Source organism: Oncorhynchus kisutch, linkage group LG25, assembly GCF_002021735.2.
Source record: "Oncorhynchus kisutch isolate 150728-3 linkage group LG25, Okis_V2, whole genome shotgun sequence".
Taxonomy (NCBI): Eukaryota; Metazoa; Chordata; class Actinopteri; order Salmoniformes; family Salmonidae; genus Oncorhynchus; species Oncorhynchus kisutch.
Window position 1 is genome coordinate 29947286 of NC_034198.2, and position 25739 is coordinate 29973024.

Here is a 25739-nt window from a genome sequence, read left to right on the forward strand (position 1 = left end):
GAGAGAGAGAAAGAGAGAGAGAGAGAGAGAAAGAGAGAGAGCGAGACAGCGACAGAGGAAGAGAGAGAGAGAGAGCATTATTAAACAGTTGCCCTGAAATGTTTCTGGCTTATTCTAGGTAAATAACTTTGATGATATTCAGAGTTTAAATCGATTACACTTCAAGCTATTTGACATTGACAGCCAACAATTGTTGTGTTCTGAGTATTGTAGTTTTATAATCATTTGATTGCATTATTAATCCAATGATCTAATATGCATGTCCTTTTGTAACATATTAAACCCTTTATTAGACTATAACATATGTATATGGCTCCGTACGATCTCTACAAATTGCATTGTTAGTAAGGGGTAGATGTTGTTGTCGTTACAGTGTTGTTCTGCTACTGATAATCGTGCAGAGCCCTTTTCTAGCCTCTCCAGGGAGACAAGACAGAACTGTAGGCAGCTACCTAGCTCAAGGAAAGAAGGGCTTGTTATAACACTTAATGATGTGTGAGGGATCCAGAGAGCCCTTCCCATCTGCAGGGATACGTCCCAAATGTCATCCTATTCCCTGCATAGTGCACTACTTTTGACCAGAGACCTATGGGTAGTGCACTATGCAGGGAATAGGGTGCCAATTCGAACACATTCCAGACCTATTTTTGTACTTGACACTGTCTGAAAAATTGCAACAACATAGCCGGCTAAATGAAACATGTTTTAAGGGTGAACATATTGTATGTATACATATAGTGTTCAGTAATGTATATATCTGAAAGATAATCCATGTTGAATTTGCCCCATGTCGGATAAATAAAGTATTTTGAATTGGATATGATGAATATATATTTTCAAATATTCCTTAGATAAAAAAACGATTTCAATCCAAAGCCAAGGTTGCAGTCAGACAATGGTAATACATGTTTCAGTAGGATCTACTACAGGACATCTAGCATTTTTATGTGTTACTGTACTGGCATACCAATCATCAAGTATTCAAGACATGCTGCACAATTCAATAGCTTCTTCTGTTAGATCTATAGCCCATAATCTTTCAGGTAGAATACTACACTCTACAGTAAATTTCCACATCTTGTTTGGTCTAGCAGTTCAGTGTGCTACTTTTGCATTAAAAACCTAGAAATCTGTAGTCCGGATAGAAAGAACAAGGAACTATTGGATCAGCTTCACCACGGTACCATAGCTAGCCACACGATGAGGGAAGGAAGGATCATCCTCCACAGTACCATAGCTAGCCACATGGCGAGGGAAGGAAGGACCATTCTCCACAGTCACATAGCTAGCTACACGATGAGGGAAGGAAGGATCATTCTCCACAGTACCATAGCTAGCCACACGATGAGGGAAGGAAGGACCATTCTCCACAGTACCATAGCTAGCCACACGATGAGGGAAGGAAGGACCATTCTCCACAGTACCATAGCTAGCCACATGACGAGGGAAGGAAGGATCATCCTCCCCAGTACCATAGCTAGCCACATGGCGAGGGAAGGAAGGACCATTCTCCACAGTACCATAGCTAGCCACATGGCGAGGGAAGGAAGGATCATCCTCCACAGTACCATAGCTAGCCACATGACAAGGGAAGGAAGGATCATCCTCCACAGTACCATAGCTAGCCACACGATGAGCGAAGGAAGGACCATTCTCCACAGTACCATAGCTAGCCACACGATGAGCGAAGGAAGGACCATTCTCTACAGTACCATAGCTAGCCACATGACAAGGGAAGGAAGGACCATTCTCCTTCTCTAACTCTTGTTCACGTCGAGCGCCCACTTCTTTAGGGTTTAACTTCTTTTCAATCTAACAAAGAGCCTGCAGCATATAGGTGAAGCAGAGTGTATGGACCCACCGGGACCTCTATTACTGCCCTGCATGATATCAGTGACATTTCCCCTCCTGTCTCAGTCTGTAGGGACAGAGGGGTCAGTGATGCAGCTGTGTAAATGACAGCGGCTGGGTTGAAGGCAGGCTGACAGATTGTCTGACCTGAGATCAAATACTATTTGAATTCTTTCAAATATTTTTATCATTTGCTTTAGCCTACCTGCCCTGAACTGCAGGACGGTGGGGTTGGCAGTTTTGGGACCTTTCTATCAATTAAATTGCACCAGGCAAGCACAATCAAGTAGAGATAAATGAATGTAAATGATTTTAAATAGTATTCCAACCCAGGTTTTGCTGGCTGGTATGATGGTGTGGCAGTGGATCAAGAATCACAGACACTCTCTATTAAAAGGTATTACATGCTACACTCACAATGACATACTCTATGTGTTGCTACCATGACGACCCTGTCTTTCATGCTCCTCACAGAGGTGTGACAGTAACTTGATTTGATTAGCTTTAGCTAATGATTGATTAGCATTAGTGAATTGCAGCTGGAAACTATAGAGACATATTCATGTTGGAGATCACACGCTATAACACTAGCACTCGTATGAGAGAAAGCATTGGACTCCATTTGCTATGTAATTATCAACTATTGGCAGCTGGAGAGTGGAGACCAAAATGAGTGACACATTCACGTTGAAGATCAAAACAGTTCCCCCCCCCCCTATAATTACAGAGAGAAAATGCAGAGCAGAGATATACCGTGGGCCTAATGGAGACTGTTTAATATAAATGGTTTAAGCACAAGGCCTTTATCAAGACCGGTCCCTGGTAAGAAACTGACTAGGCCTGAAGTCATTAGTCCACATTAGTCCATGTCACACTGATCAGGGTGTAGTGGAAACCAGTGTTGATGATTGTGACTGGCTGCCTGTCTGCTTGAAGAACAGCGTGGCATGTCAGTCTACATCAGGGTCCTCTGAGCTTCGTCTGATACTGCGACCTTTATCCGCTCACTGTAGTATAGCAGACTAGAATCCTCACTGGAACAGGCAATATTCCGTGTTCATTTAATGCTAGTAGTTCTGGAAATTCGCATGTAAAATTCATAAAAAGTATTTATTCCTTGTGTACCAGACGTCTCAAATGTCTAATGAATATCAAGGCATCGTATAAAAATGACAATCTGTGATGAATGTTGTGTCGTGAATAATCGGCTTTAGACATTTACTGACAACGCCACAATATCTAGATTTGCGTATGTACATTACATATACACCATACATGGTCTATAGCCTGCTGTTCCCATCTTAGCTACTTTCCTCAAGGCAGACTATCCCTAGAATCCATAATCCTCGACCCCATCGTCCATAGGGAAGAACTATGTCTCAGGAGGAGGAGCTGGAGCAACCCCATTATATTAACACAGGGCACGGAACCCACGGACCACAGAACAGGGACTATGGAGCCCATTGACAGTTCTGTTATATGACCTTCATCAGAGCTCTGGGACGTAACAGTAGCAAGGGAATCGTGGCCTTTTGGAGGTAATATATTTAGAGTTCATAACTGTATTTTCCCATAGGCACAACAGGCAAAGGAGTTAAGGCTTCTAGCCTGGAACTCTCATAACGAACAAAAAGGTTCATCTGTTTCATTCCAGGTATGCATGAACTACAGTGGTCGTTGTGAAAGGGATCTTTCCACAGGAGGCAAATACCAGGGGAGAAGTATAGCGTACTGTATCGATGCACATATTTAAAACTGAGCTTTATGGACAAAAGTAAATGCTCTCTGTCACAAATAAAGTTTTATTGGTTTTGTGGTGCCACGTTTCAATACAGACTTTACATCTGTGATTTCATCCACAGTGTAAGACAAAAAAGTCACATTCCAATTCAGGCTAACTTTAACTTTCAAAAAGGTCAAAAATATAGAAAGAAATTAAATGAAAAAGCAACTATGCATTCATTCTTTCAGTGAATCTGTGAGTCAGTGTGTCAGTCAGTCAAGCCATAATTAGACTTCATCCACCAAAAAATACCATGGCAACAGACATACATAATAGTTCCCTTCCTTCATTTAGGCAAAACCATTAGCATCATCCTATCATCTCTCTCCTGTCTCCTTTTTTTTAAATGAGGGAATTCTATTAATCTAAAATAAAATTGATTAGAAAACATCTTCCTTATAATAATAACACCATATAAATGCATCGCCTACTTTCTTAGTCTCAGGTGACATTTATGGGAATGCATCCCACATGGCACCCTATTACCTACATAGTGCACTACCCCATAGAGCTCTGGTCAAAAGTAGTGCACTATATTGGGAATAGGTTGTTATTTGGGATGCAGACATGCACCTCTTCATGAATAAGATATACAGATAATTGTCTCTATTGTGCTGATTTCACTGTGTAATTCAACTCATTACCAGGTTCATTCATCTTTTTCATCTCTAGAATTGTAATAGGTATATTTTTTCTAGGTATATTTTTTTCTAGGTATATTTTTTTTAGACCAGTAGCATTGAGATCTCCAAATACAATTAGACTAGGTGATCTTTGGCCTGTATTTCTATATCTCACTTCTATTAGCGAAGAGTCAGAGACTGCACTCTGTAATATCCAGTGAGATGAGAACATGGCAACGGAAGTGAAAGTTGGAATGGAATTAATCAGAAAAGTTTTCATACTAAACTAAAATAACTTGGCTTGCACGTTGTTATCATCCTATGTACTATGGTGAATAAAATGAATAATTGTAATATGATTCACATGATGATATTCAAAACATATACTCCTATTATTACCTGAGGTCGGAATAGCCCTGCCTAAATGTATTAGAACTAATATCTGGCTGCTTCCCGTGCTAAAAAGCCATTGTCCTTTCCCACAAAACACAGCCTCTCTCCATATCAAAGATGCATTCACATCACATTAAATACACTGCTAGCGGTCTTGTTCATAAGCTCATAACAATGCCATTAGGTTGATTCTCTATTAGCATGCAAACACGCAACTACGCTTGTGTGATTGACACAGAACAACACAAATGATTCCACCAGTGTATTATAGTTAGCTACAGTACAGCCAGAGTCATTGTGGTTCATGGGCAAGGAAGGAGAGTAGAGGTGTCTGCAGGCCTGTTTCCACACACTCACACACACACACACTCTGTGTCCCTGTGACCTGTCAATGGCAGGCTGGGCTAATGAGTGCCTCCACATCTCCCAGCCAGCCGGACAGCCTCTCTCCATCTCTCTCACCCTCCCTCTCCCCTCCCTCTCTCTCTATCTGTCTGACCTATGAGGTGTCGCTGTGGGCGAGCTCAAAGCCAAGCGCCCGTGAAGCTAACCTTGGTTTTTTAATTCCACTGTCTCCTCCTCCCCGTCGCTATGTCCAGTGTGTGTGTGTGTGTGTGTGTGTGTGTGTATCTTCATCCACCTCATTATAACTGGGAGGTTATGTGAACTTATGTCAGTATGCAGTGTCTTCTCTTCTGCCACAACAGGGCTGCATGATGCCAGCAGGAAATGTCTCTTAGTAACACTCACATATCACAGTATGTTATTCAATGTTAACATAGCCCACAAGGTCTTCTATGTGATCTCCATCACATACCATTATACCACATCCCCTGGTTCTATAGGACTTGTTCCAATATCTTACATAACATAACACTCCATTCATACTGTTCACCGTGTTAGAACATTGTAAACACTGGCAGAACATCTCTTTAAACCGACACAAATATTGTAACCTTCTCCACACAAACTGGGATGTGAAGCCTATGTAGGCTGTAATAGTATTTTTGTGGATGATTATATTTGTCCTATTTCACACACGTACATCTGTGTATCATATGCATGTCCCAAATCTCCCTTAGACGACACCCTTGGAGAGTGGAGTCACAGCCAGGGTCTGCCATTATCAAAGGCAACCCTAGGATTTAAGCACCTTGCTCAAGGGCTCGGGAATTCGAACTCTCAACCTTTCGGTAACTCTAACCACTAGGCTACCTGCCGCACTTATGTGAGAACTGAGCTGAGGCTTCAAAACTAGGCTATATTAAGAACACTTGCCGACAGACAGAATGACAGGAATAGGGAATAGAATAATGCCAAACACACAAATACTGTTTAGACCATCGACTAGACACTCATGGAGACATGTGAAACATATGTTAACATTGCCAAACAAGATAATGAACTAGATAATAAACAAAAGTGAAATAAACAATAAAAATGTACAGTAAACATTACTCACAAAAGTTTCAAAAGAATAAAGACATTACACATGTCATATTAGGTGCAAATAGTTAAAGAACAAATTTGGGTTGTATTTACAGTGTTTGTTCTTCACTGATTCGCCTTTTCTTGTGGCAACAGGTCACAAATCTTGCTGCTGTGATGGCACACTGTGGTATTTCACCCAATAGATATGGTAGTCAATCGACATCTTTGTGGTTCTGTGTAATCTGAGGGAAATATGCGTCTCTAATATGGTCATACATTTGGCAGGAGATTAGTAAGTGCAGCTCAGTGTCTACCTCATTTTGTGGGCAGTGTGCACACTGTCTTCTTTTGAGAGCCAGGTCTGGCTAAGTGGCCTTTCTCAATAGCAAGGCTATAGTCACTGAGTCTTTATATACTCTAGTCAAAGCTTTCCTTAAGTTTGGGTGAGTCACAGTGGTCAGGTATTCTGCCACACTCTATTCTCTGTTTAGGGCCAAATACCATTCTAGTTTGTTCAGTTTTTTTGTTAATTCTTTCCAATGTGTCAAGTAATTATCTTTTTGTTTTGTCATGATTTGTTTGGGTTTAATTGTGTTGCTGTCCTGGTGTTCTGTGGGGTCTGTTTGTGTTTGTGAACAGAGCCCCAGGACCAGCTTGCTTTGAGCCTTCTCCAGGTTTATCTCTCTGTAGGTGATGGCTTTGTTGTTGGGAATAACTTCCTTTTAGGTGGTTGTGGAATTAAACGTCTCTTTTCTGGATTTTTATAATTAGCGGGTATTGGCCTAATTCTGCTCTGCATGCATTATTTGGTGTTTTACGTTGTACATGGAGGATATTCTTGGTTGGTGAGCGGACCCCAGACCTCACAACCATAAAGGGCAATGGGTTCTATAACGGATTCAAGTATTTTTAGCCAGCGCCTAATTAGTATGTTGATTTTTATGTTGTTATTGATAACATAGAAGGCCCTTCTTGCCTTGTCTCTCAGATCGTTCACAGCTTTGTGGAAGTTACCTGTGGCGCAGATGTTTAGGCCGAGGCATGTATAGTTTTTTGTGTACTCTATGGCAACGGTGTCTAGATGGAATTTGTATTTCTGGTCCTGGCAACTGGACATTTTTTGGAACACCATTATTTTTGTCTTCCTGAGATTTACTGTCAGGACCCAGGTCTGACAGAATCTGTGCAGAAGATCTAGGTGCTGCTGTAGGCCCTCCTTGGTTGGTGACAGAAGCACCAGATCATCAACAAATAGTAGACATTTGACTTCAAATTCTCTTTCTCTCGCTCTCAGTCTATTTCAAATCTCTCTCTCTCTCTCTGCACAATGACTGTGGGTGATGCCATGTTCAGAAGAAGTTCATGCAGGGGAATAAGAGAAATAGCCAAGAGGAAGAGAAAGAAAGCTTCTGCAGTGGGTGAAAAACACAATGTTGCCCCTTAGTTACACAGATGTGGTAGAGGAGAGGTGAAAAAAAATGATGCTTCAAAAGCGAGGAGGCTTTAACTGTTAATCCTACATTTCATTCAAATGATTTTTTTTCTATTCTACTTCAGGCAAATGGGTAAATATTGTATAACATTAAATCTTTGCCTCAGGGTATTCTCCACACACGACACCCACATTGCTAAAAAAGCAGAACGACGCTCTCAGAACTGCAATGATTCCAAATGACACCCTATTCCCTTTATAGTGAACTACTTTTTACCAGGGACCACATAGCTCTGGTCAAAACTAGTGCACTATATAGGGAATAGGGTGCCATTTGGGATACACACAATGTGTCCTTGGTAGTAGTATCTGAGTATAACACACAGAAAATCCCATAACAACCATACTGTACCCTCAATACCAAGGCCTCCCTCACAGGGATTTGTGGCGTCTAGCTCAAATAAAACGGGGGAAAACAGAGAGCAGAAAATGAGAACGATTTTGCGACGAAAACAAGCAATTTATTTTATCAGGCATCCTGTTGGTCATACTAACAACCCCCCCCCCCCCTTGCCACTGTCTTCCAAATGGTGCCCCATTCCCTACAGAGTGCACTATGAGCTCTGGTAAAAAGTAATGCACTATATAAGGGAATAGGGTGCCATTTGGGACGCACTGGTGTCACATTTCGCCACACCGTGATTCATGACACTTTTAACTCGAGTCAGAGAGGCATCAGTCTCTCTCCCACCACTGTATGTCTATCTACATCCCAAATGGTACCCTATTCCCTATATAGTGCACCACTTCTGACCAGGGAACATAGGAACGCAGGCTCTGCCTGCCACTGTCGGAAACAGACACTTTGTCTGTGACTAAAGATGGGACGAGGCTATTTATAAAAGCAGGGATGGGATGATATCTGTACGCAACCAAAGAGGTTAACAGGGATATGGTTTATTATGACAACACCAAGTGCTTAATTGTCTAGGTTGGGCTCTGCATCAAGAGGTGTGTGTGTGTGTGTGTGTGTGTGTGTGTGTGTGTGTGTGTGTGTGTGTGTGTGTGTGTGTGTGTGTGTGTGTGTGTGTGTGAGTCATATGCATGTGAAAATATGAGTCATAGCCTTCATGTTTTGAACTTCGTGTTTTGAAATACTGTAGAGTTAGTGTTCTGTTATGCAAGGCATGATTCATGCGGTATGCATGATTTTTTAAGGTATGAAGATTTTAGCTGAAAGAGGAAGCTGACAATAGAGAGAGGATGGTGGAAAATATGGAAAAAGAAGGAGGGGAAAAGAGGAAGAGAGAGAGATTGACAGTGAGAGAGAGGGGGAGAGAGAGAGGGAGAGAGAGACAGAGAAAGACAGAGAGAGAGGGAGAGAGAGAGGGAGAGAGAGAGGGAGAGGGAGAGAGACAGAGAGGGAGACAGAGAAAGACAGAGAGAGGGAGAGAGACAGAGAGGGAGAGAGAGAGGGAGAGAGAGAGAGGGAGAGAGAGAGAGGGAGAGAGGGGGAGAGAGACAGAGAAAGACAGAGAGGGAGAGGGAGAGAGAGAGAAAGACAGAGAGAGAGGGAGAGAGACAGAGAGGGAGAGAGAGAGAGGGAGAGAGAGAGAGGGAGGGAGAGGGAGAAAGAGTATGAGTGCCCCTTTATAAAGACTTGTTTTGTCCCTCAGTAAATCAAATCAAATAGTTGTCACATGCACCAAATACAACAGGTGTAGTAGACCTTACAGTGAAATGCTTACTTACAGGCTCTAACCAATAGTTCAAAAAATGTATCAGGTGAACAATAGGTAAGTAAAGAAATAAAACAGAAGAAAGACCGTGAAAAAAAGTAGCGAGGCTTTATACAGTAGAGAGGCTATATAAAGTAGTGAGGCTATATACAGTAGAGAGGCTTTATACAGTAGAGAGGCTTTATACAGTAGAGAGGCTATATACAGTAGTGAGGCTATATAAAGTAGTGAGGCTATATACAGTAGAGAGGCTTTATACAGTAGTGAGGCTATATACAGTAGTGAGGCTTTATACAGTAGTGAGGCTATATAAAGTAGTGAGGCTATATACAGTAGAGAGACTATATAAAGTAGTGAGGCTATATACAGTAGAGAGGCTATATACAGTAGTGAGGCTATATACAGTAGTGAGGCTATATACAGTGGAGAGGCTATATAAAGTAGAGAGGCTATATACAGTAGTGAGGCTATATACAGTAGAGAGGCTATATACAGTAGTGAGGCTATATACAGTAGAGAGGCTATATACAGTAGAGAGGCTATATACAGTAGTGAGGCTATATACAGTAGCGAGGCTTTATACAGTAGTGAGGCTATATACAGTAGAGAGGCTATATACAGTAGTGAGGCTATATACAGTAGTGAGGCTATATACGGACACCAGTTAGTCAGGCTGATTGAGGTAGTATGTACATGTAGATATGGTTAAAGTGACTATGCATATATGATGAACAGAGAGGAGCAGTAGCATAAAAGAGGGGTTGGCGGGTGGCGGGACACAATGCAGATAGCCCGGTTAGCCAATGTGCAGGAGCACTGGTTGGTCGGCCCAATTGAGGTAGTATGTACATATGTACATGAATGTATAGTTAAAGTGACTATGCATATATGATAAACAGAGAGTAGCAGCAGCGTAAAAGAGGGGTTGGGGGGGGCACACAGTGCTAATAGTCCGGGTAGCCATTTGATTACCTGTTCAGGAGTCTTATGGCTTGGGTTTAAAAACGGTTGAGAAGCATTTTCGTCCTAGACGTGGCACTACGGTATCGCTTACCATGCGGTAGTAGAGAGAACAGTCTATGACTGGGGTGGCTGGTGTCTTTGACAATTTTTAGGGCCTTCCTCTGACACCGCCTGGTGTAGAGGTCCTGGATGGCAGGCAGCTTAGCTCAAGTGATGTACTGGGTTGTATGCACTACCCTCTGTAGCGCCTTGCGGTCGGAGGCCGAGCAATTGCCGTACCAGGCAGTGATGCAACCGGTCAGCATACTCTCGATGTTGCAGCTGTAGAACCTTTTGAGGATCTCAGGACCCATGCCAAATATTTTTTGCTTCCTGAGGGGGAATAGGCTTTGTCGTGCCCTCTTCACGACTGTCTTGGTGTGTTTGGACCATTCTAGTTTGTTGTTGATGTGGACACCAAGGAACTTGAAGTTCTCAACCTGCTCCACTACAGCCCTGTCGATGAGAATGGCGGTGTACTCGATCCTCCTTTTTCTGTAGTCCACAATCATCTCCTTAGTCTTGATTACGTTGAGGGATAGGTTGTTATCCTGGCACCACCGGCCAGGTTTCTGACCTCATCCCTATAGGCTGTCTCGTCGTTGTCGGTGATCAGGCCTACCACCGTTGTGTCATCAGCAAGCTTAATGATGGTGTTGGAGTCGAGCCTGGCAATGCAGTCGTGGGTGAACAGGGAGTGCAGGAGGGAACTGAGCACGCACCCCTGGGGGGCTCCAGTGTTGAGGATCAGCGTGGCAGATGTGTTGCTACCTTCCCTCACCACCTGGGGGTGGCCCGTCAGGAAGTTCAGGATCCAGTTGCAGAAGGAGGTGTTAAGTCCCAGGATCCTTAGCTTAGTGATGAACTTTGAGGGTACCATGGTGTTGAATGCTGAGCTGTAGTCAATGAATAGCATTCTCACATAATGAGAATAATGAGAGTAATGCACTATATAAGGGAATAGGGTGCCATTTGGGACGCACTGGTGTCACATTTCGCCACACCGTGATTCATGACACTTTTAACCCGAGTCAGAGAGGCATCAGTCTCTCCCCCACCACTGTATGTCTATCTACATCCCAAATGGTACCCTATTCCCTATATAGTGCACCACTTCTGACCAGGGAACATAGGAACGCAGGCTCTGCCTGCCACTGTCGGAAACAGACACTTTGTCTGTGACTAAAGATGGGACGAGGCTATTTATAAAAGCAGGGATGGGATGATATCTGTACGCAACCAAAGAGGTTAACAGGGATATGGTTTATTATGACAACACCAAGTGCTTAATTGTCTAGGTTGGGCTCTGCATCAAGATGGGAGTGTGCGTGCGTCTGTGTGCGTTTGCGCATAAGGATCTGTGTGAATGTCCATGAGCGTGTGTACACCTCTTTGAGAGTGTATGTACGCCTCCTGAGACAAATTGTCGCTAGCCAGGTGGATATTCCAGGGCAGGGAGGATTTGAAATTGCCTATTCTATTTTCTCACAGGGAGCCTTGCCATTTCACTGCATGCCTCATTGCAAACACATTCACTTTCTTGGCCTTTACAAAAACAAAACAAAATCCTGAGGAAATGGTTTCAGCGTACAGATCTCAATACCAATATCAATCTCTAACTACTAATGTCTAACTACTAATGCCTAATTACTAATGTCTAACTACTATCCAAACAACTGTTTACATTATTATGCTATTCAAATTATAGTTTGAAATGAATCAGAAATTATTATGACAGGATAAAACCTGAGATGTCCTTGATTTTCAATGCGTCATGTGTCATGTGTTTGGATTGAATTATAGCATTGAACTGGCAAGAGGAAAGAGAGCAACAAAAATATTCCTAAAAGCATGATTGGCACCTCTGCCTTGCAATTACTTGTGGCAAATCTTTGTTTGTTTTCTTCCTACTGCTCAGTATGTCTTATATGGCACAGTGAACCGCCAGGCCAAGAGTCATAGGCAGGCTGATAAATATGTATTACGATTCCACTCTGTGAGTCATTCAGCATGAAATTACTCTCATACTCTACACTCATACTCTATTATTTTCCTCTCTTCTAGAGATCTCTCTTCATTGATCTCTCCGAGATCTCTCTTCATTGATCTCTCCGAGATCTCTCTCTCTCTTCATTGATCTCTCCGAGATCTCTCTCTCTCTCTCTCTCTCTCTCTCTCTCTCTCTCTCAAATAAATAAGGCTGTCGTCATACTGTATGCACACTGTATAAGCGGGCAAAAATTAAACTAGAACAAAAATCACAACTGTCTCTTTGCAAGCAATTCCTCTGTCATCAACTACACCAGTAATTAAAGCCACTGAAGAGTGATCCTTTAAATATCACTAATGCAAGCCACATGCTGCATAATGAAAACAGATCCTACAAATATCCAATTGACAACATCAAAGTTAGTATGCTATTTTACCCACCAAGAAATAAAACCGGCTGAAGGTGCATTCCAACAGTATTTATGGAATCATTCCAGTCGCCAAATGGTCATGAAATAAGACCTTGTAATGTACATACTAAAAATACCAGACTGTAGTTTTTCTTTACAGTCAAGGCACTAATGTAACAATTGGAAAGCCAGGAAGAAGGGAAGAGAAGAAAGGAGAACATTTTAAATAAATAAATGAAGAGACATGCAGACAGGATGGAGGGTGGATGATGGATTCTTATCCCATCCCCGTGTCTCTCTTTTATCAGTTTTCTGCTCAGATTCTTCATTCATTCTCAGGCCAGTCCCACACTGTGTCACAAATGGCACCCTATTCCAATAGGGCTCTGGTCAAAAGTAGTGCACTATATAGAGGATAGGGTGCCATTTGGGATGCAGCACAGCCATCGACCATGAGTATTGATCCACACCAGATCTCCTTCCAGCCCTAGCTAGGGAGAGCCAGCAGAGCCGATCTCTCTCTCTCTCTCTCTCTCTCTCTCTCTCTCTCTCTCTCTCTCTCTCTCTCTCTCTCTCTCTCTCTCTCTCTCTCTCTCTCTCTCTCTCTCTCTCTCTCTCTCTCTCTCTCTCTCTCTCTCTCTCTCTCTCTCTCTCTCTCTCTCTCTCTCTCTCTCTCTCTCTCTCTCTCTCTCTCTCTCTCTCTCTCTCTCTCTCTCTCTCTCTCTCTCTCTCTCAGATCTAAGTAAAGGAAACAAAAAAGGGGTTTCACATTAAAAGGACAGACAAAGATGGCAGTGAGAGCTTCGACAATCGACACAAAACTATATACAGTTATCTAACCCCCCTTTCTCTCCCTCTCCTTATTTATCTCCCTTTCTCTCCCCATTTCTTTCTCTCTCTCTCTCTCTCCCATGTGAATGTATTTGTCAACGACTACTAATTACACTTCCCTCATTTCTCTCTCTTCCTCTTTGTCACTTCCCTCTCAACTCTCTCTGTCACTTCTCTGTTTTCCACTATGTCTGCCTCCCCACGCCTGCCACCCATCTCCCCCTTGCTTCCCCTTCAGTGGCAGAAGCTGTGGTAATGTCTGTTTCCCTCTGCCTCCTCTCTGTCTCCACCTGCCTCCTCTCTGCCTCCCCCTGCCTCCTCTCTGCCTCCCCTTGCCTCCTCTCTGCCTCCCCCTGCCTCCTCTCTGCCTCCCCTTGCCTCCTCTCTGCCTCCCCCTGCCTCCTATCTGCCTTCTCTAAGCAGCAAAAGCGGTAATATTACTAATCTGTGGAGGTTGAGAGCCGATTTGTCAATCCACCGTGTCAGACACACAAATCTCTCTACAGGTAATTACAGGGCCCTTTCTCTTTCAGCACCACTCCAAGAGGCAGTATACCATCCCTCTCCCCTTTTCTCTCTCTCTCTCTCTCCCTCCCTTTCACTCTCCGTCTCTCTCAGCAATCCAGGATAATCTCGCTTCCATCTCACTATCTCAACGGCAGTGTTTAACACCACCTCTGAATCCACCACTGTGACCTATCAAATAAAAATGCCTTGTTTGAGAGAAACACTGCTCTGGTTATGGAGCCTGCCTGGGCCAGGTAGTGGGAAGGCAGGCATCAAATTGGTCAGACCTTCCTTTTCCTTTCTGCATCTCTGGGGCTCATTGGACTCACAGGGTTCAGCAGCCCTGATGGCATCACACCTATCACACTTACAGTGGTCAAAATAAAGTCACATACTTCAGCCAGTTGGGAAAAGGCAAGTTTGCAATCAAACACATCTCAAAATGTATTGTATAAAACCCCAAAATTGTTCTCTATTACAGATGAGAGAGAGATGGGGGGTGGGGAATGCATTCCCAGGGTTAGCTACCCCAAACGTAGTGCACTCCTGTACATATGGAATAGGGTGCCATTTTGGAAGCAGCTGCGAGATTAACTGGCCTTTTCTGCTTTGCTGCCGCACTCTGCTTCCTGCTAACGTTAGAATACATTTGAGACCCTCCTGAAGGTACAGAGACAAGCAGTATAACACACCCACACACACAATCTTACTGAAATCTACTTAAACCTCATATTTTATTCTGTCAACAGGTGTAATATCTTAGATGTAGTTTTACTCTTTTATGAAGCTAACCATATGTGTCAACCACAACACACATCATTAAAATATATATTTTTAAATCTTACAATTTAAAAAGTGATATCAAGTCCAGTGTTTCTCCTAGGATTGGTGTGGTCTAACTCAACATTTTAGATGTCCTCCTCTTCATTGCAGATACATTTGCTGGTGTTTTATAGCTAGTTATCTGAAATTCTACATATTTCCTGCAATTCTACACATTTTGCAGTTGTAAAGCTAATTTCCTGCAACTCTACACATTTTGCCATGGGGCTAGGGAGAACATTTTACAGTTATAAAGCTAATTTCCTGCAATTCTACACATTTTGCCATGGGGCTAGGGAGAACATTTTACAGTTATAAAGCTAATTTCCTGCAATTCTACACATTTTGCCATGGGGCTAGGGAGAACATTTTACAGTTATAAAGCTAATTTCCTGCAACTCTACACATTTTGCCATGGGGCTAGGAAGAACATTTTACAGTTGTAAAGCTAATTTCCTGCAACTCTACACATTTTGCCATGGGGCTAGGGAGAACATTTTACAGTTATAAAGCTAATTTCCTGCAATTCTACACATTTTGCCATGGGGCTCAGGAGAACATTTTACAGTTATAAAGCTAATTTCCTGCAATTCTACACATTTTGCCATGGGGCTAGGGAGAACATTTTACAGTTATAAAGCTAATTTCCTGCAACTCTACACATTTTGCCATGGGGCTAGGAAGAACATTTTACAGTTGTAAAGCTAATTTCCTGCAACTCTACACATTTTGCCATGGGGCTAGGGAGAACATTTTACAGTTATAAAGCTAATTTCCTGCAATTCTACACATTTTGCCATGGGGCTCAGGAGAACATTTTACAGTTATAAAGCTAATTTCCTGCAATTCTACACATTTTGCCTTGGCTTGCATTGTGTTCTTATGCTATCTGAGTGTCTCAAACATAACAAAATCAATGGGGGTATAAGCTATGACATTTTGGGAATTGAAGATTTCCCCCTTGACTGTCTAGTTTTAATTTTGGTGATTGTTAGTTCTCAAAGATGATCTTATTTAAAAAAGCATATAGTTCCAATAACATACTTTATATCTGGTTAAGTCGTTTTAAGTTTACACAAAAAATGCTTTATCGTCCTGAAAATAATTTTCTTTGAATGGCGGCAACGATTTAGCAGTGGCAGTGCTCCCATCACTGCTAAATGAATGTAGAAGAAACACTGAAGTCTTACGAAAGAATCCATCCAAATCAGATATTGATAACTCAGTTAACCTTAAGGATGTTTTCCTTTGAAAAGGTTTAAAACTTTGAGATTCATGGTTATGCATTGAGAGGCTGGGGCAGGGTCCTCGGAGTCCTGTCCACTGACAGACTTTCAGGTTAGGTTTCAAATATGAAAGTACAAAGGAGAGAGTAGTTGTCGATTCAGCTCATGTGGCATGGCAACGTGTTACCTGTCAGATCGAGAGCACGGCAACACCGTTGACGAGTGGCATGTTGACATGCTGGTCCGCATAATCCCTCCAGAACACAGAAGACTAGCTGTGGATGTAGAGCTCCACCACTGTGCAAGAGAGAGCTTCATGTGTTCTTCATACACACATGGGTAAATTCAGAGACATCTCGGCTTATAGAATCCATTGTGTGTGTCTCTGACATTGATCACTTGGGGGAATACAATTTCAAAGTGTCAAGACCACTGCAGTTTTCAGCCAGAGCACTAAAAACAAACTCACACTTCAGAGGCAAACTCTCCAGTTTCCACGTTGCATGCACTTTTGCACACTGTATCCTCTTCGACCTTAATAAGAAAAGGCAAGCCAAGGAAAATATAAAGTGAGGTTTAAGGATTCTTCTGAGAGCATACAACTACCGCAACAAGGACCTTCAAGAAGAAAGGGGATTTGAACGCATACTTAAACCAAGCCATGGTCCTTGATGACAAGTGTAATCCTCACCAGCAAGCCGCTGTGCAGAACCATATCATTGAGGAAAAGCTTTCAAACAAATGTCACAGTACTGAGTCCCAAATGACACACTATTCCCATTTAGTGCACTACTTTTGACCAGGTCACATAGGGTTCTGCTCAAATGTAGTGCACTACATAGGGAATAGGGTGCCATTTGGGACACCATCAGTAAAAAGTTGAGGGGTTTTGTTAAATCACTTCAACAGATTTTGACTCAAATGGACAGGCCAACTGAAAGGTTATAACTGCTAAATGCCTTTACTACAACAATGAGATTGTGAATATTCTGAAATATATAGTCAGTTACTGTTTAGTAGTTTCTATATCCCATTTCATGTTCTCCTGAACTGCATCAAATGTAAGAGCTCAGTTTCAAAACATAAGGGTGGTAGCAAGAAAAACCCATAATATAGAGGTTGGCACACAGTTCCTATTTTCTCCATTTAGGTTCATGTTGAAAAGCCGGTTTGGTAAAGGCATTCCATGTGTGGCATATTGGAGTTAGAAGGTTATAGGTTATAATTCTAGGCATAGAGTTTTCAGCAACCATTCTAAAACAACATTCCATACCAGAGCTACACATCACATTGCATACCACCATTTCTTTCCTCTCCATAGCCACATACACTGAGTGTACAAATCTGCTCTTGCCATGACAGACTGACCAGATGAATCCAGGTGAAAGCTATGATCCCTGGGGCGGCAGGTAGCCTAGAGGGTAAGCGCGTTGGGCCAGTAACTGAATGGTCTTTGTTTTGAAACCCTGCACCCTTAGGTAAAAAAATCTGCCAATGTTCCCTTGAGCAATTAAACCTAATTGCTCCTGTAAGTCGGGGGGATGCAACTCAATATTAGGAAGGTGTTCCTAATGTTTTGTACACTTAGTGTAGATCACATTGATACTAGAGTACATCAACATACCACCTCAAGCATGGACTCAATCTCCTCTTCTCTCTCACTACAGTCAAGACTTGCCTTTGAAAACAAGTTGTGAGTCTTTAGATTTAAAAAAAGAGAAATCCAAATTAAAATAATTCTTTGTGTTGTTCAGGTTTCTATCTCTTTGTTCAGAATCCATTACATTGGCTGCCAAGCTCAAGAAACATCGACAAGTTAAATATTATCTACACCTGGCAACATGGTCTCATTAGAACACGTAAAAAATAGTGAAATTGTCATTACAGTATCAGACAGATGTAGAGTTTGCTACAGAAGGAAATAATCCTGCAGAAACAAGAAACCTGAATTATTATGTGGATTATAATTAATGGAAATGACTCAATGTGATTTGGATTTTAAAAAGTCATCAACGTGAACAAATGTGGCCTTTTTTTCACCCAATGTTTTACCTAAATCAAATGGCAGGGTGATTTCACATTGAATTCATTTTAGCTGACAACTCAACCAGTATGATGGCTAGGACGACAATGCCCCCCATCCACAGGGCATGAGTGGTCACTGAATGGTTTGATAAGCATGAAAACAATGTAAACCATATGCCATGGCCGTCTCAGTCACCAGATCTCAACCAAACTGAACACTTATGGGACATTCTGGAGTGGTGTCTGAGACAGTGTTTTCCACCACCATCACAAAACACCAAATTATGGATTTTTTTATGGAAGGATGGTGCCACATCCCTCCAATAGAGTTTCAGACACTTGTAGAATCAATGCCAAGGTGCATTGAAGCTGTTCTAGCTCGTGGTGTCCCAATGCCTTATTAAAACACTTTATGGTAGTGTTTCCTTTATTTAGTCAGTTACCTGTATGTGACTGACTAGAAATAAAGCAGGATTCAACAGCATTCCAATGGCTCGCAAATACATACTGACACATCCAATTTGCATACAAACAAACAAAGACACCCAACGTTTGAAATGTAATTTCCTTGATACAACCCAGTCATACTTGGCACCGACAGAGAAATCAATCTCGGAGGATTTACCTTTCATAATTAAAGAGAGGACATTTCCATTTTCAGAAAAAAAGTTTTTTTTAAATCATAACTCTCAAAAGCAATTAGACTAAAAAGTATACTAATTTAGGAAAAGGCCCAGTAATACCTGTAAGCCTGTTATGTGTGCGAGCCTGGTCTGTCTGCCTGCCGTTTTTTTAAGCTTCACATGGCACTTGGCTGTGATGACAGCTTTTAAATACACTGTCTGTTGGCTGTAGGTGTGCCAGTGGTATTATGACTTATCCTCTTCTCTAGGCTGCATTCCAATTTGTACTCTATTCTGTATATAGTGCAACACCTTTGATCAGGGGGCCATTTGGGACACAGATAATGAAAATGAGATTCTCTGATTCTGAGAATCCAAGGGCAGCTTCACCAACACAGGCATCTTAATTTATGCACATATTTACCTCACAAAGGACCTCAACACCTCAACAATCTATCAAGCTAAACCACACGTCCAGAGAGTACAGGAGAAACAAGAGTTGGAGTAATGGGACATTCTCAGAAGCTTTACAAAGTACATTATTACAATGACCATTTTAACTGCTAAAGTAGCTGAATTGATAATAAACATTTTGTACTAGTGGCACCTATTTAGATAAAACCAGATGTAAAAGCTGGATCTCTACAGTCACCACCTTGCTGTATTGTAGCAGCAATTATATCTGGATCTACAAGGACCTTAACCTTTTACACTCGTGGGAATTGGCCTATACTATATGGATAGGGCTTTATTGAAATGATTCTTGCAGAAGATATATGAAAAGCATAATAACCATGGCAGCAATTGAAAGGGAACAGTTTGGAGATAATGGGGAAAGTATTAGACAAATGGCGAGTAAAAAACAGTTCATGTAAACTGTCATGGTCAAAACATAAAGAATCAATGGTTGTAAAGATGGGGAGAGATCTGGCCGTTATAAAAATAGTTTTTTCTTGACAACAAACTCCACAAAGAATGTCCTGCTGGTTATAGTTTTATCTTATCATAATTATTGCCCAGTCATATGGTCAAGTGCTGAAAAGAAGGACCTAGTTAAGCTGCAGCTGGCCCAGAACAGAGTGGCACATCTTGCTCTTCACTGTAATCAGGGGGCTAATATCAGTACTATACATTTCAGTGTCTCTTGGCTAAGAGTTGAGGAAAATCTGACTGCATCACTTCTTGTTTTTATAACAACATTTTTTTTTTTTGAAAATTCCAAATTGTTTGCATAGTCAACTTACACACAGCACTGACACACACTTACCCCACCAGACATGCCACTAAGTGTCTTTTAACAGTCCCAGAAAAAAATTCAAGGAAACATACAGTATTATACAGAGCCCTGATTGTATGAAACTTGCAAATGAACAGCAAACCTGCTTTTAAAAAACAAATAAAGCAACACCTCCCGGCACAACGCCTCTCCCCTGTGTGACCTACTTGTTGTGTGTATGTACTGACATGTATGTGTAACTGATGAATGCACACACACACACACACACACACAAATTTCTTGTTAACAAATTATAGTTTTGGCAAGCCAGTTAGTACATCTACTAATTTTTCCAACAATTGTTTACGGCTTGCAAGCCGAAGAACACCATCCAACTGTGAAGCACGGGGATGGCAGCATCATGTTGTGGGGGTGCGTTGCTGCAGGAGTGACTGATGGCCTTCACAAATAGATGGCATCATGAGGCAGGACAATTATGTGGATATATTGAAGTAACATCTCAAGACATCAGACAGGAAGTTAAAGATTGGTCGCAAATGGGTCTTCCAAATGGACAATGACCTCAAGCGTACTTCCAAAGTTGTGGCAAAACGGCTTAAGGACAACAAAGTCAAGGTATTGGAGTGGCCATCACAAAGCCCTGACCTAAATCCTATAGAAAATTTGTGAGCAGAACTGAAAAAGCGTGTGCAAGCAAGGAGGCCTACAAACCTGACTGAGTTACACCAGCTCTGTCAGGAGGAATGGGCCAAAATTCACCCAACTTATTGTGGGAAGCTTGTGGAAGGCTACCCAAAATGTTTGACCCAAGTTCAACAATTTAAAGGCAATGCTACCAAATACTAATTGAATGTATGTAAACTTCTGACCCACTGGGAATGTGATGAAAGAAATTAAAGCTGAAATAAATCATTCTCTCTACTATTATTCTGACATTTCACATTCTTAAAATAAAGTGGTGATCCTTACTGACCTAAAACAGGGAATATTTACTGGGATTAAATGTCAGGAATTGTGAAAAACCGAGTTTAAATGTATTTGGCTAAGGTGTATGTAAACTTCCGACTTCCACTGTACATAGGCCTATTCTGTTCAGAACACCCCAGGGTATGATGCTATGTCATTGTGTAACTGTAAATTAAACATAGTGATCATAAACATTGACACTATACAACATGAGTTTTATGATTTGGAAATGTGAAGTTCACATTTGGACTCACGGGTGTTTGGCTTGCTGTATGACATCACAGTGGTATTTATTATAATCCTAAACATCTCATATTTCAAAATACATAGTCATCTTAATTTACTCAAACAACAAATTTTGCCCAATTAGCGGGAGGGATGGGAGCCACTTCTTGTTGCACGCGGTGCTCAAATTCAGAATGGCTGTCAGTCAAAACCCATACAGAGGTGTGAAGCGCAGAGCCAGAGCTTTGACATCATGTATAGCATGTTACTGTACAAGCACGACGTTCCAATTTACGAGCTTATTAGTGCCCAAATTTGCCATTTTCAATCCCTATACGGGTACGAGTGTGAAGGGCTACCAAAATCTAAGTAGAAAACCAACACCAGGAGAGGAGGAGAAAGGAGAAAAGGAGAAGCAAGAGGGGATAAATCGTAAATTCTCAGAAGTTTTAGAAGCTGGTGAAAGTTCATTAATAGGGCTTAAGTTTTGTGCAAACGTTTTGTACTAGTGTCATCATATTAGATAAAACAAGATGTATAAGGGCTGGATCTTTCCAGCCTCATAACCCTGTACTGTAGCAGTGATCCTACGCCTGTTTCACACCCTATAGGAGACAGAGGACATACTGCATGGTGAAGGCCCGGAATTAGACTCAGTATGCTGTTAGTTTTCTGCTACATCAACACTTCTATCCATCTCTCCTCCCGTGGCTCGCCTTCTGCCACTTCCAGGCTGGAACGGTGTGTATCCCAGATAAAACCCTATGCCCTATACATTCCCTATGTGATCTAGTCAGAATTAGTGGATTTAGGGAATCTGGTATCATTTAGGACTGGGCGATATATTGAATTATAACATTTTTGTTTTTGCACGATATTCCAAATGCCTGTATCGCAGAATTTCGTTGTTATTTATGTCCGCTTGTTCTCATGTTGTCTTTTTGGTCTCGTCTCGTTCGCTCCTTCTGTACTGAGCACCTTCCCATTTACACCAGCTATCTGCATATAATGATGCGATGCTCATGTCTCCACCCTAAAAATGGGGGTCGTTGTCCCAAAGGCAGAAAGGCAGGCAACAAGCTTAGGTCGAAAAGAAGTGCAGAGATACGCATGGGGCTTATTTTGGACAGATTTTGTCGGGAGTGAAACCTCTCGCTTCATCTCTTTCACCCAAGCCTCTCCCCCTACCACTCACGACAACAAAGATGAGAGATCACTTCTTCCTGACGGTTTCAACTCGCTATTTGCAGGTTTGCTCCAACAAAATCGGTCATATAGACACCAAAACAGATGGAGCCATTATTTTACTGTAACAGATGAAAATATAACCTTCCGAACCATACCCTGTTTATGTTTCAACTCCTCAAATTTGGAGCAGAGCAGACACTACTAAAACGGATGTACCAACGAACATTAATTCTGGACAATGAATACTCATTTTTATGTGTGCGCATTACGGTACCACGTATCGCTAGCAGCATTTCATTCAAATAAAGATTGTTATACTAGCTGTTTAGTCTGTGTTTTATAAATGTGCAATGAGTATAAAACAATTCTATAAGGAATTGGCAACTCGTTCTCATTGTGAGAAACAAGGTAGGCCACTTGATTTCAACATCTGAACAAAGTGGTCAGGCTAGCATGCTGTTCAAACAGTTAAGACACGTGTTCATAATTCAACCGTTTTGCCATGTTAGCTGATTTCAGAGTTTGTGGAATAATACCTAGATCATATTTGGCTAAACTTTAAATATAAATTGGCTACTAACTAGCACGTGGGCTTGTGTTTGAGAGATTGTTTATGAGACCGGTGTTAATTTACTGTAACGCCTGCTACATTATTAGTGAATGTGCATTTTGCATGGTTCTGGTTCAATTTGTAACAAAAATGACATGTTTATAGACATACCTGAAAGCCAGATCAGTGATTATTGAAACAAACAACAACATAAAAGCAGGTACAACTATTTTGATAAAATAATTAAATGATCAGTGGGGGCTTATGGTTGTGGATGGCATATATTCAGGCTAGGTACACTTTCACAATTGATTACTGTTTTAAATGCAGTGCATTTTAACTTTAATTGTACAACAAAGTTTATTTCCATAAACAATTACAAAAATTAAGATATATCATGAATCGCCCATAAGTTTGAAAAAAATGTAGATATCAGTTTTAGGCCATATCGCCCAGCCCTAGTGCTATTTGGAACTCAGTGGTGGTGGCATCTGCAGTTGGCACGCAATATGCTGCCAAAGGACAGTGTCCTGAGAGCTGTTACAGTACATTTCAGTGATGACTAGTGTCCAGCTAGCCATGCGTATAGCCCACAGTACATTTCAGTGACGACTAGTGTCCAGCTAGCCATGCGTATTGCCCACATGTCAAACCCTGATGATTTCAGAAACATGCTGTACACCCATAGAGCTTTAAAATGACATATCCTGAATAGATTTTCTATATCTGCATTAAAGGTATCAAGATGCCACGGTGTTGGTCTTACAAACATGTAATGTTATGTGTACCCTTATCACATTAAAAACACAATTGAAACCCCTTCGACTTGGCTCATGTAAGAAAAATTGTGCTATTACAACCAGACTTGAGCATTGAAAATTGTATCCCATCCCTGGTACAGCTCATCCAACTCTCGAAGACCAATTTCATTACATTTGTCCAGGCAAGAGGGATTCCAATCTTGCAGGACAAATAACATGTAGAACAGAATATGTGCAAGAAATGTCAGAAATGCTAAATTGACCTATTCAATATCCAGAGAAAGATCAAGACAAGATGGGCGGCAAATCATCCAACCTCTATGAATGGCCACACAACCTGAACCACCGTTACCAAATAAGTAAATAGCACTTACCTTAGTGAAGTGTAGTAGATCTTTGCACTGTTGCCCTCAGGTCCGAGTGATTAAAAGCAAGTAAAAAAAGGTGTACTCTCGGTGTGTGTTTTAGGATCTAAATCATGTGTAATCATGTACCTAAATGTAAAATGGCAGTGACAAATATTTATGTACTGCAGGTAATGGATGGATCCAAATCACAGATATCAGAAAATGGTTGCATTTCTCATACAGTGCAGGAGGGAAATGGTTCCTCATACATTTTATGAATTTATACTATATTTACTTGTGTCTGCGGATATTGTGTAAACTTACCTGTACAAACAAATTTCAATGACTTTCACTGTATCATGATAATTTATTTTCACAAACACATCCCTTACCTGACTTACTTAGACAGAAATGCTACAGTATTACAGGTGATAATATGAGAATAATTCATTGAGAATGCAAATGGAACACTGGAATGGAATTTCAGTCTCACAATTCCTACAGTGTCAAAGGTCATGCCTTCAAACAATGTCATTTTGTTAAACTAATTTCACCCTTAAATAGAGATCCAGTATCACTACAGATACTCGTAACTCATAAATGATCCCGTTTCACCCCACATGTACATTTCCTCACACACAACCTACATGCTGCTGGGACATCGACATTGTCTTTCATTGACGACTGAAGCCCCCAGGCATGTCACATAACATAACATAATACGTATGGATGAAACAAACAAATCAAATGGACTTCTCCTTTAGATCTGCTTGTCTTGGTGTGATCTGTTAAGGAATCTAATTAACAAAGCAAAGCTGTTTACCTGGAATGCTCAGTAGGGACCTTCGAAGCCAACCTTCTCCTTCCCTTCGCCCTGGGTAGGAGAGGCAAACGGGCAAAGATCAGAGGTCCACTTACCCTCTGTGGAGAGCGGCACAGCAGCACAGCCAGCCAGGAAAAGATGCTGCCCAGCCCATGGGGTGCCCAGCCCATTGCCCGCTGCCCACGACACTCTGGTTGGTCAGACACTGGGGCCAGATATAGCCTTCCCCCCACCCCACCACACCACACTATCCACCAATACGTTGAACAAGATAAATCATTACCGGTGGGAAGGGCTGCACTGGCATCAGGTACCAGCAGTGTAGAATGGACATCACATGTCCCCCCTTTATGAATGTCATTATGGTTTTCATGCATCAAGCAGAAATGAAACAATCCACTCCTCATAGAAAGGTGCGAGCTGACCGCAAAGTAAGAGCAGCAACCTACCTTGGGTACCGTGACACACATACATTTTATATAGTAGCAACATAAAACAATGAAATAATGCCAATGGACTTTATATACTTAATGAAATAAGCATATAAGGCCACAACAGACAGCATACTTGACACAGTCGTATGAGTACATTGAGTTTGAGTAAAAAAAGAGAGGTGAGTACCTTTACTTTTACCTATGATATTTGATGGAATGTTCCATGGTAGAAAGTAGTTTCCAGAAAAAAGAGGAGAAGAAGAGGGAGAGAGAAAGGAAAGACAGACACCCATAAGTGTCATGGTCATACGGACAGGCAGGGAAGAACAGAGTGGGTGCATCTCAAATGGAACCCAATTTCATATAGGACCCTGGTCAAAAGTATAGGACTATATAGGGAATAGGATGCCATTTCAGCTGCACCCAGAGAAAACACAGAGAGAGGCACGATGGGGTAAATATAATATCTGAGATGAGGTGAGAGATTGATGGACTGCTGGTGTGGGTATGAGGTTAAGGAG

At 41.6% G+C, this 25739-nt stretch overlaps 1 protein-coding gene across 29 annotated transcripts in view; it reads right to left on the reverse strand.

Annotated features, from left to right (window-relative positions):
• Nucleotides 1–25739, reverse strand: part of LOC109878858 (neurexin-1a) — a 586328-nt gene that overhangs the window by 519919 nt on the left and 40670 nt on the right. For 8 of the 29 annotated variants that reach the window (XM_031805028.1, XM_031805029.1, XM_031805044.1 and 5 more), the window contains 2 exons: nucleotides 25406–25417; nucleotides 24785–24835 (listed from right to left, as the gene is read on the reverse strand). The exons of 10 other annotated variants lie outside the window; for them this stretch is intronic. In XM_031805028.1, coding sequence (XP_031660888.1) covers nucleotides 24785–24835; nucleotides 25406–25417 — 63 coding nt within the window. The remainder of the gene's footprint in view (nucleotides 1–24784; nucleotides 24836–25405; nucleotides 25418–25739) is intronic. 11 more of the 29 variants (XM_031805035.1, XM_031805040.1, XM_031805037.1 and 8 more) reach the window with 2 other exon arrangements.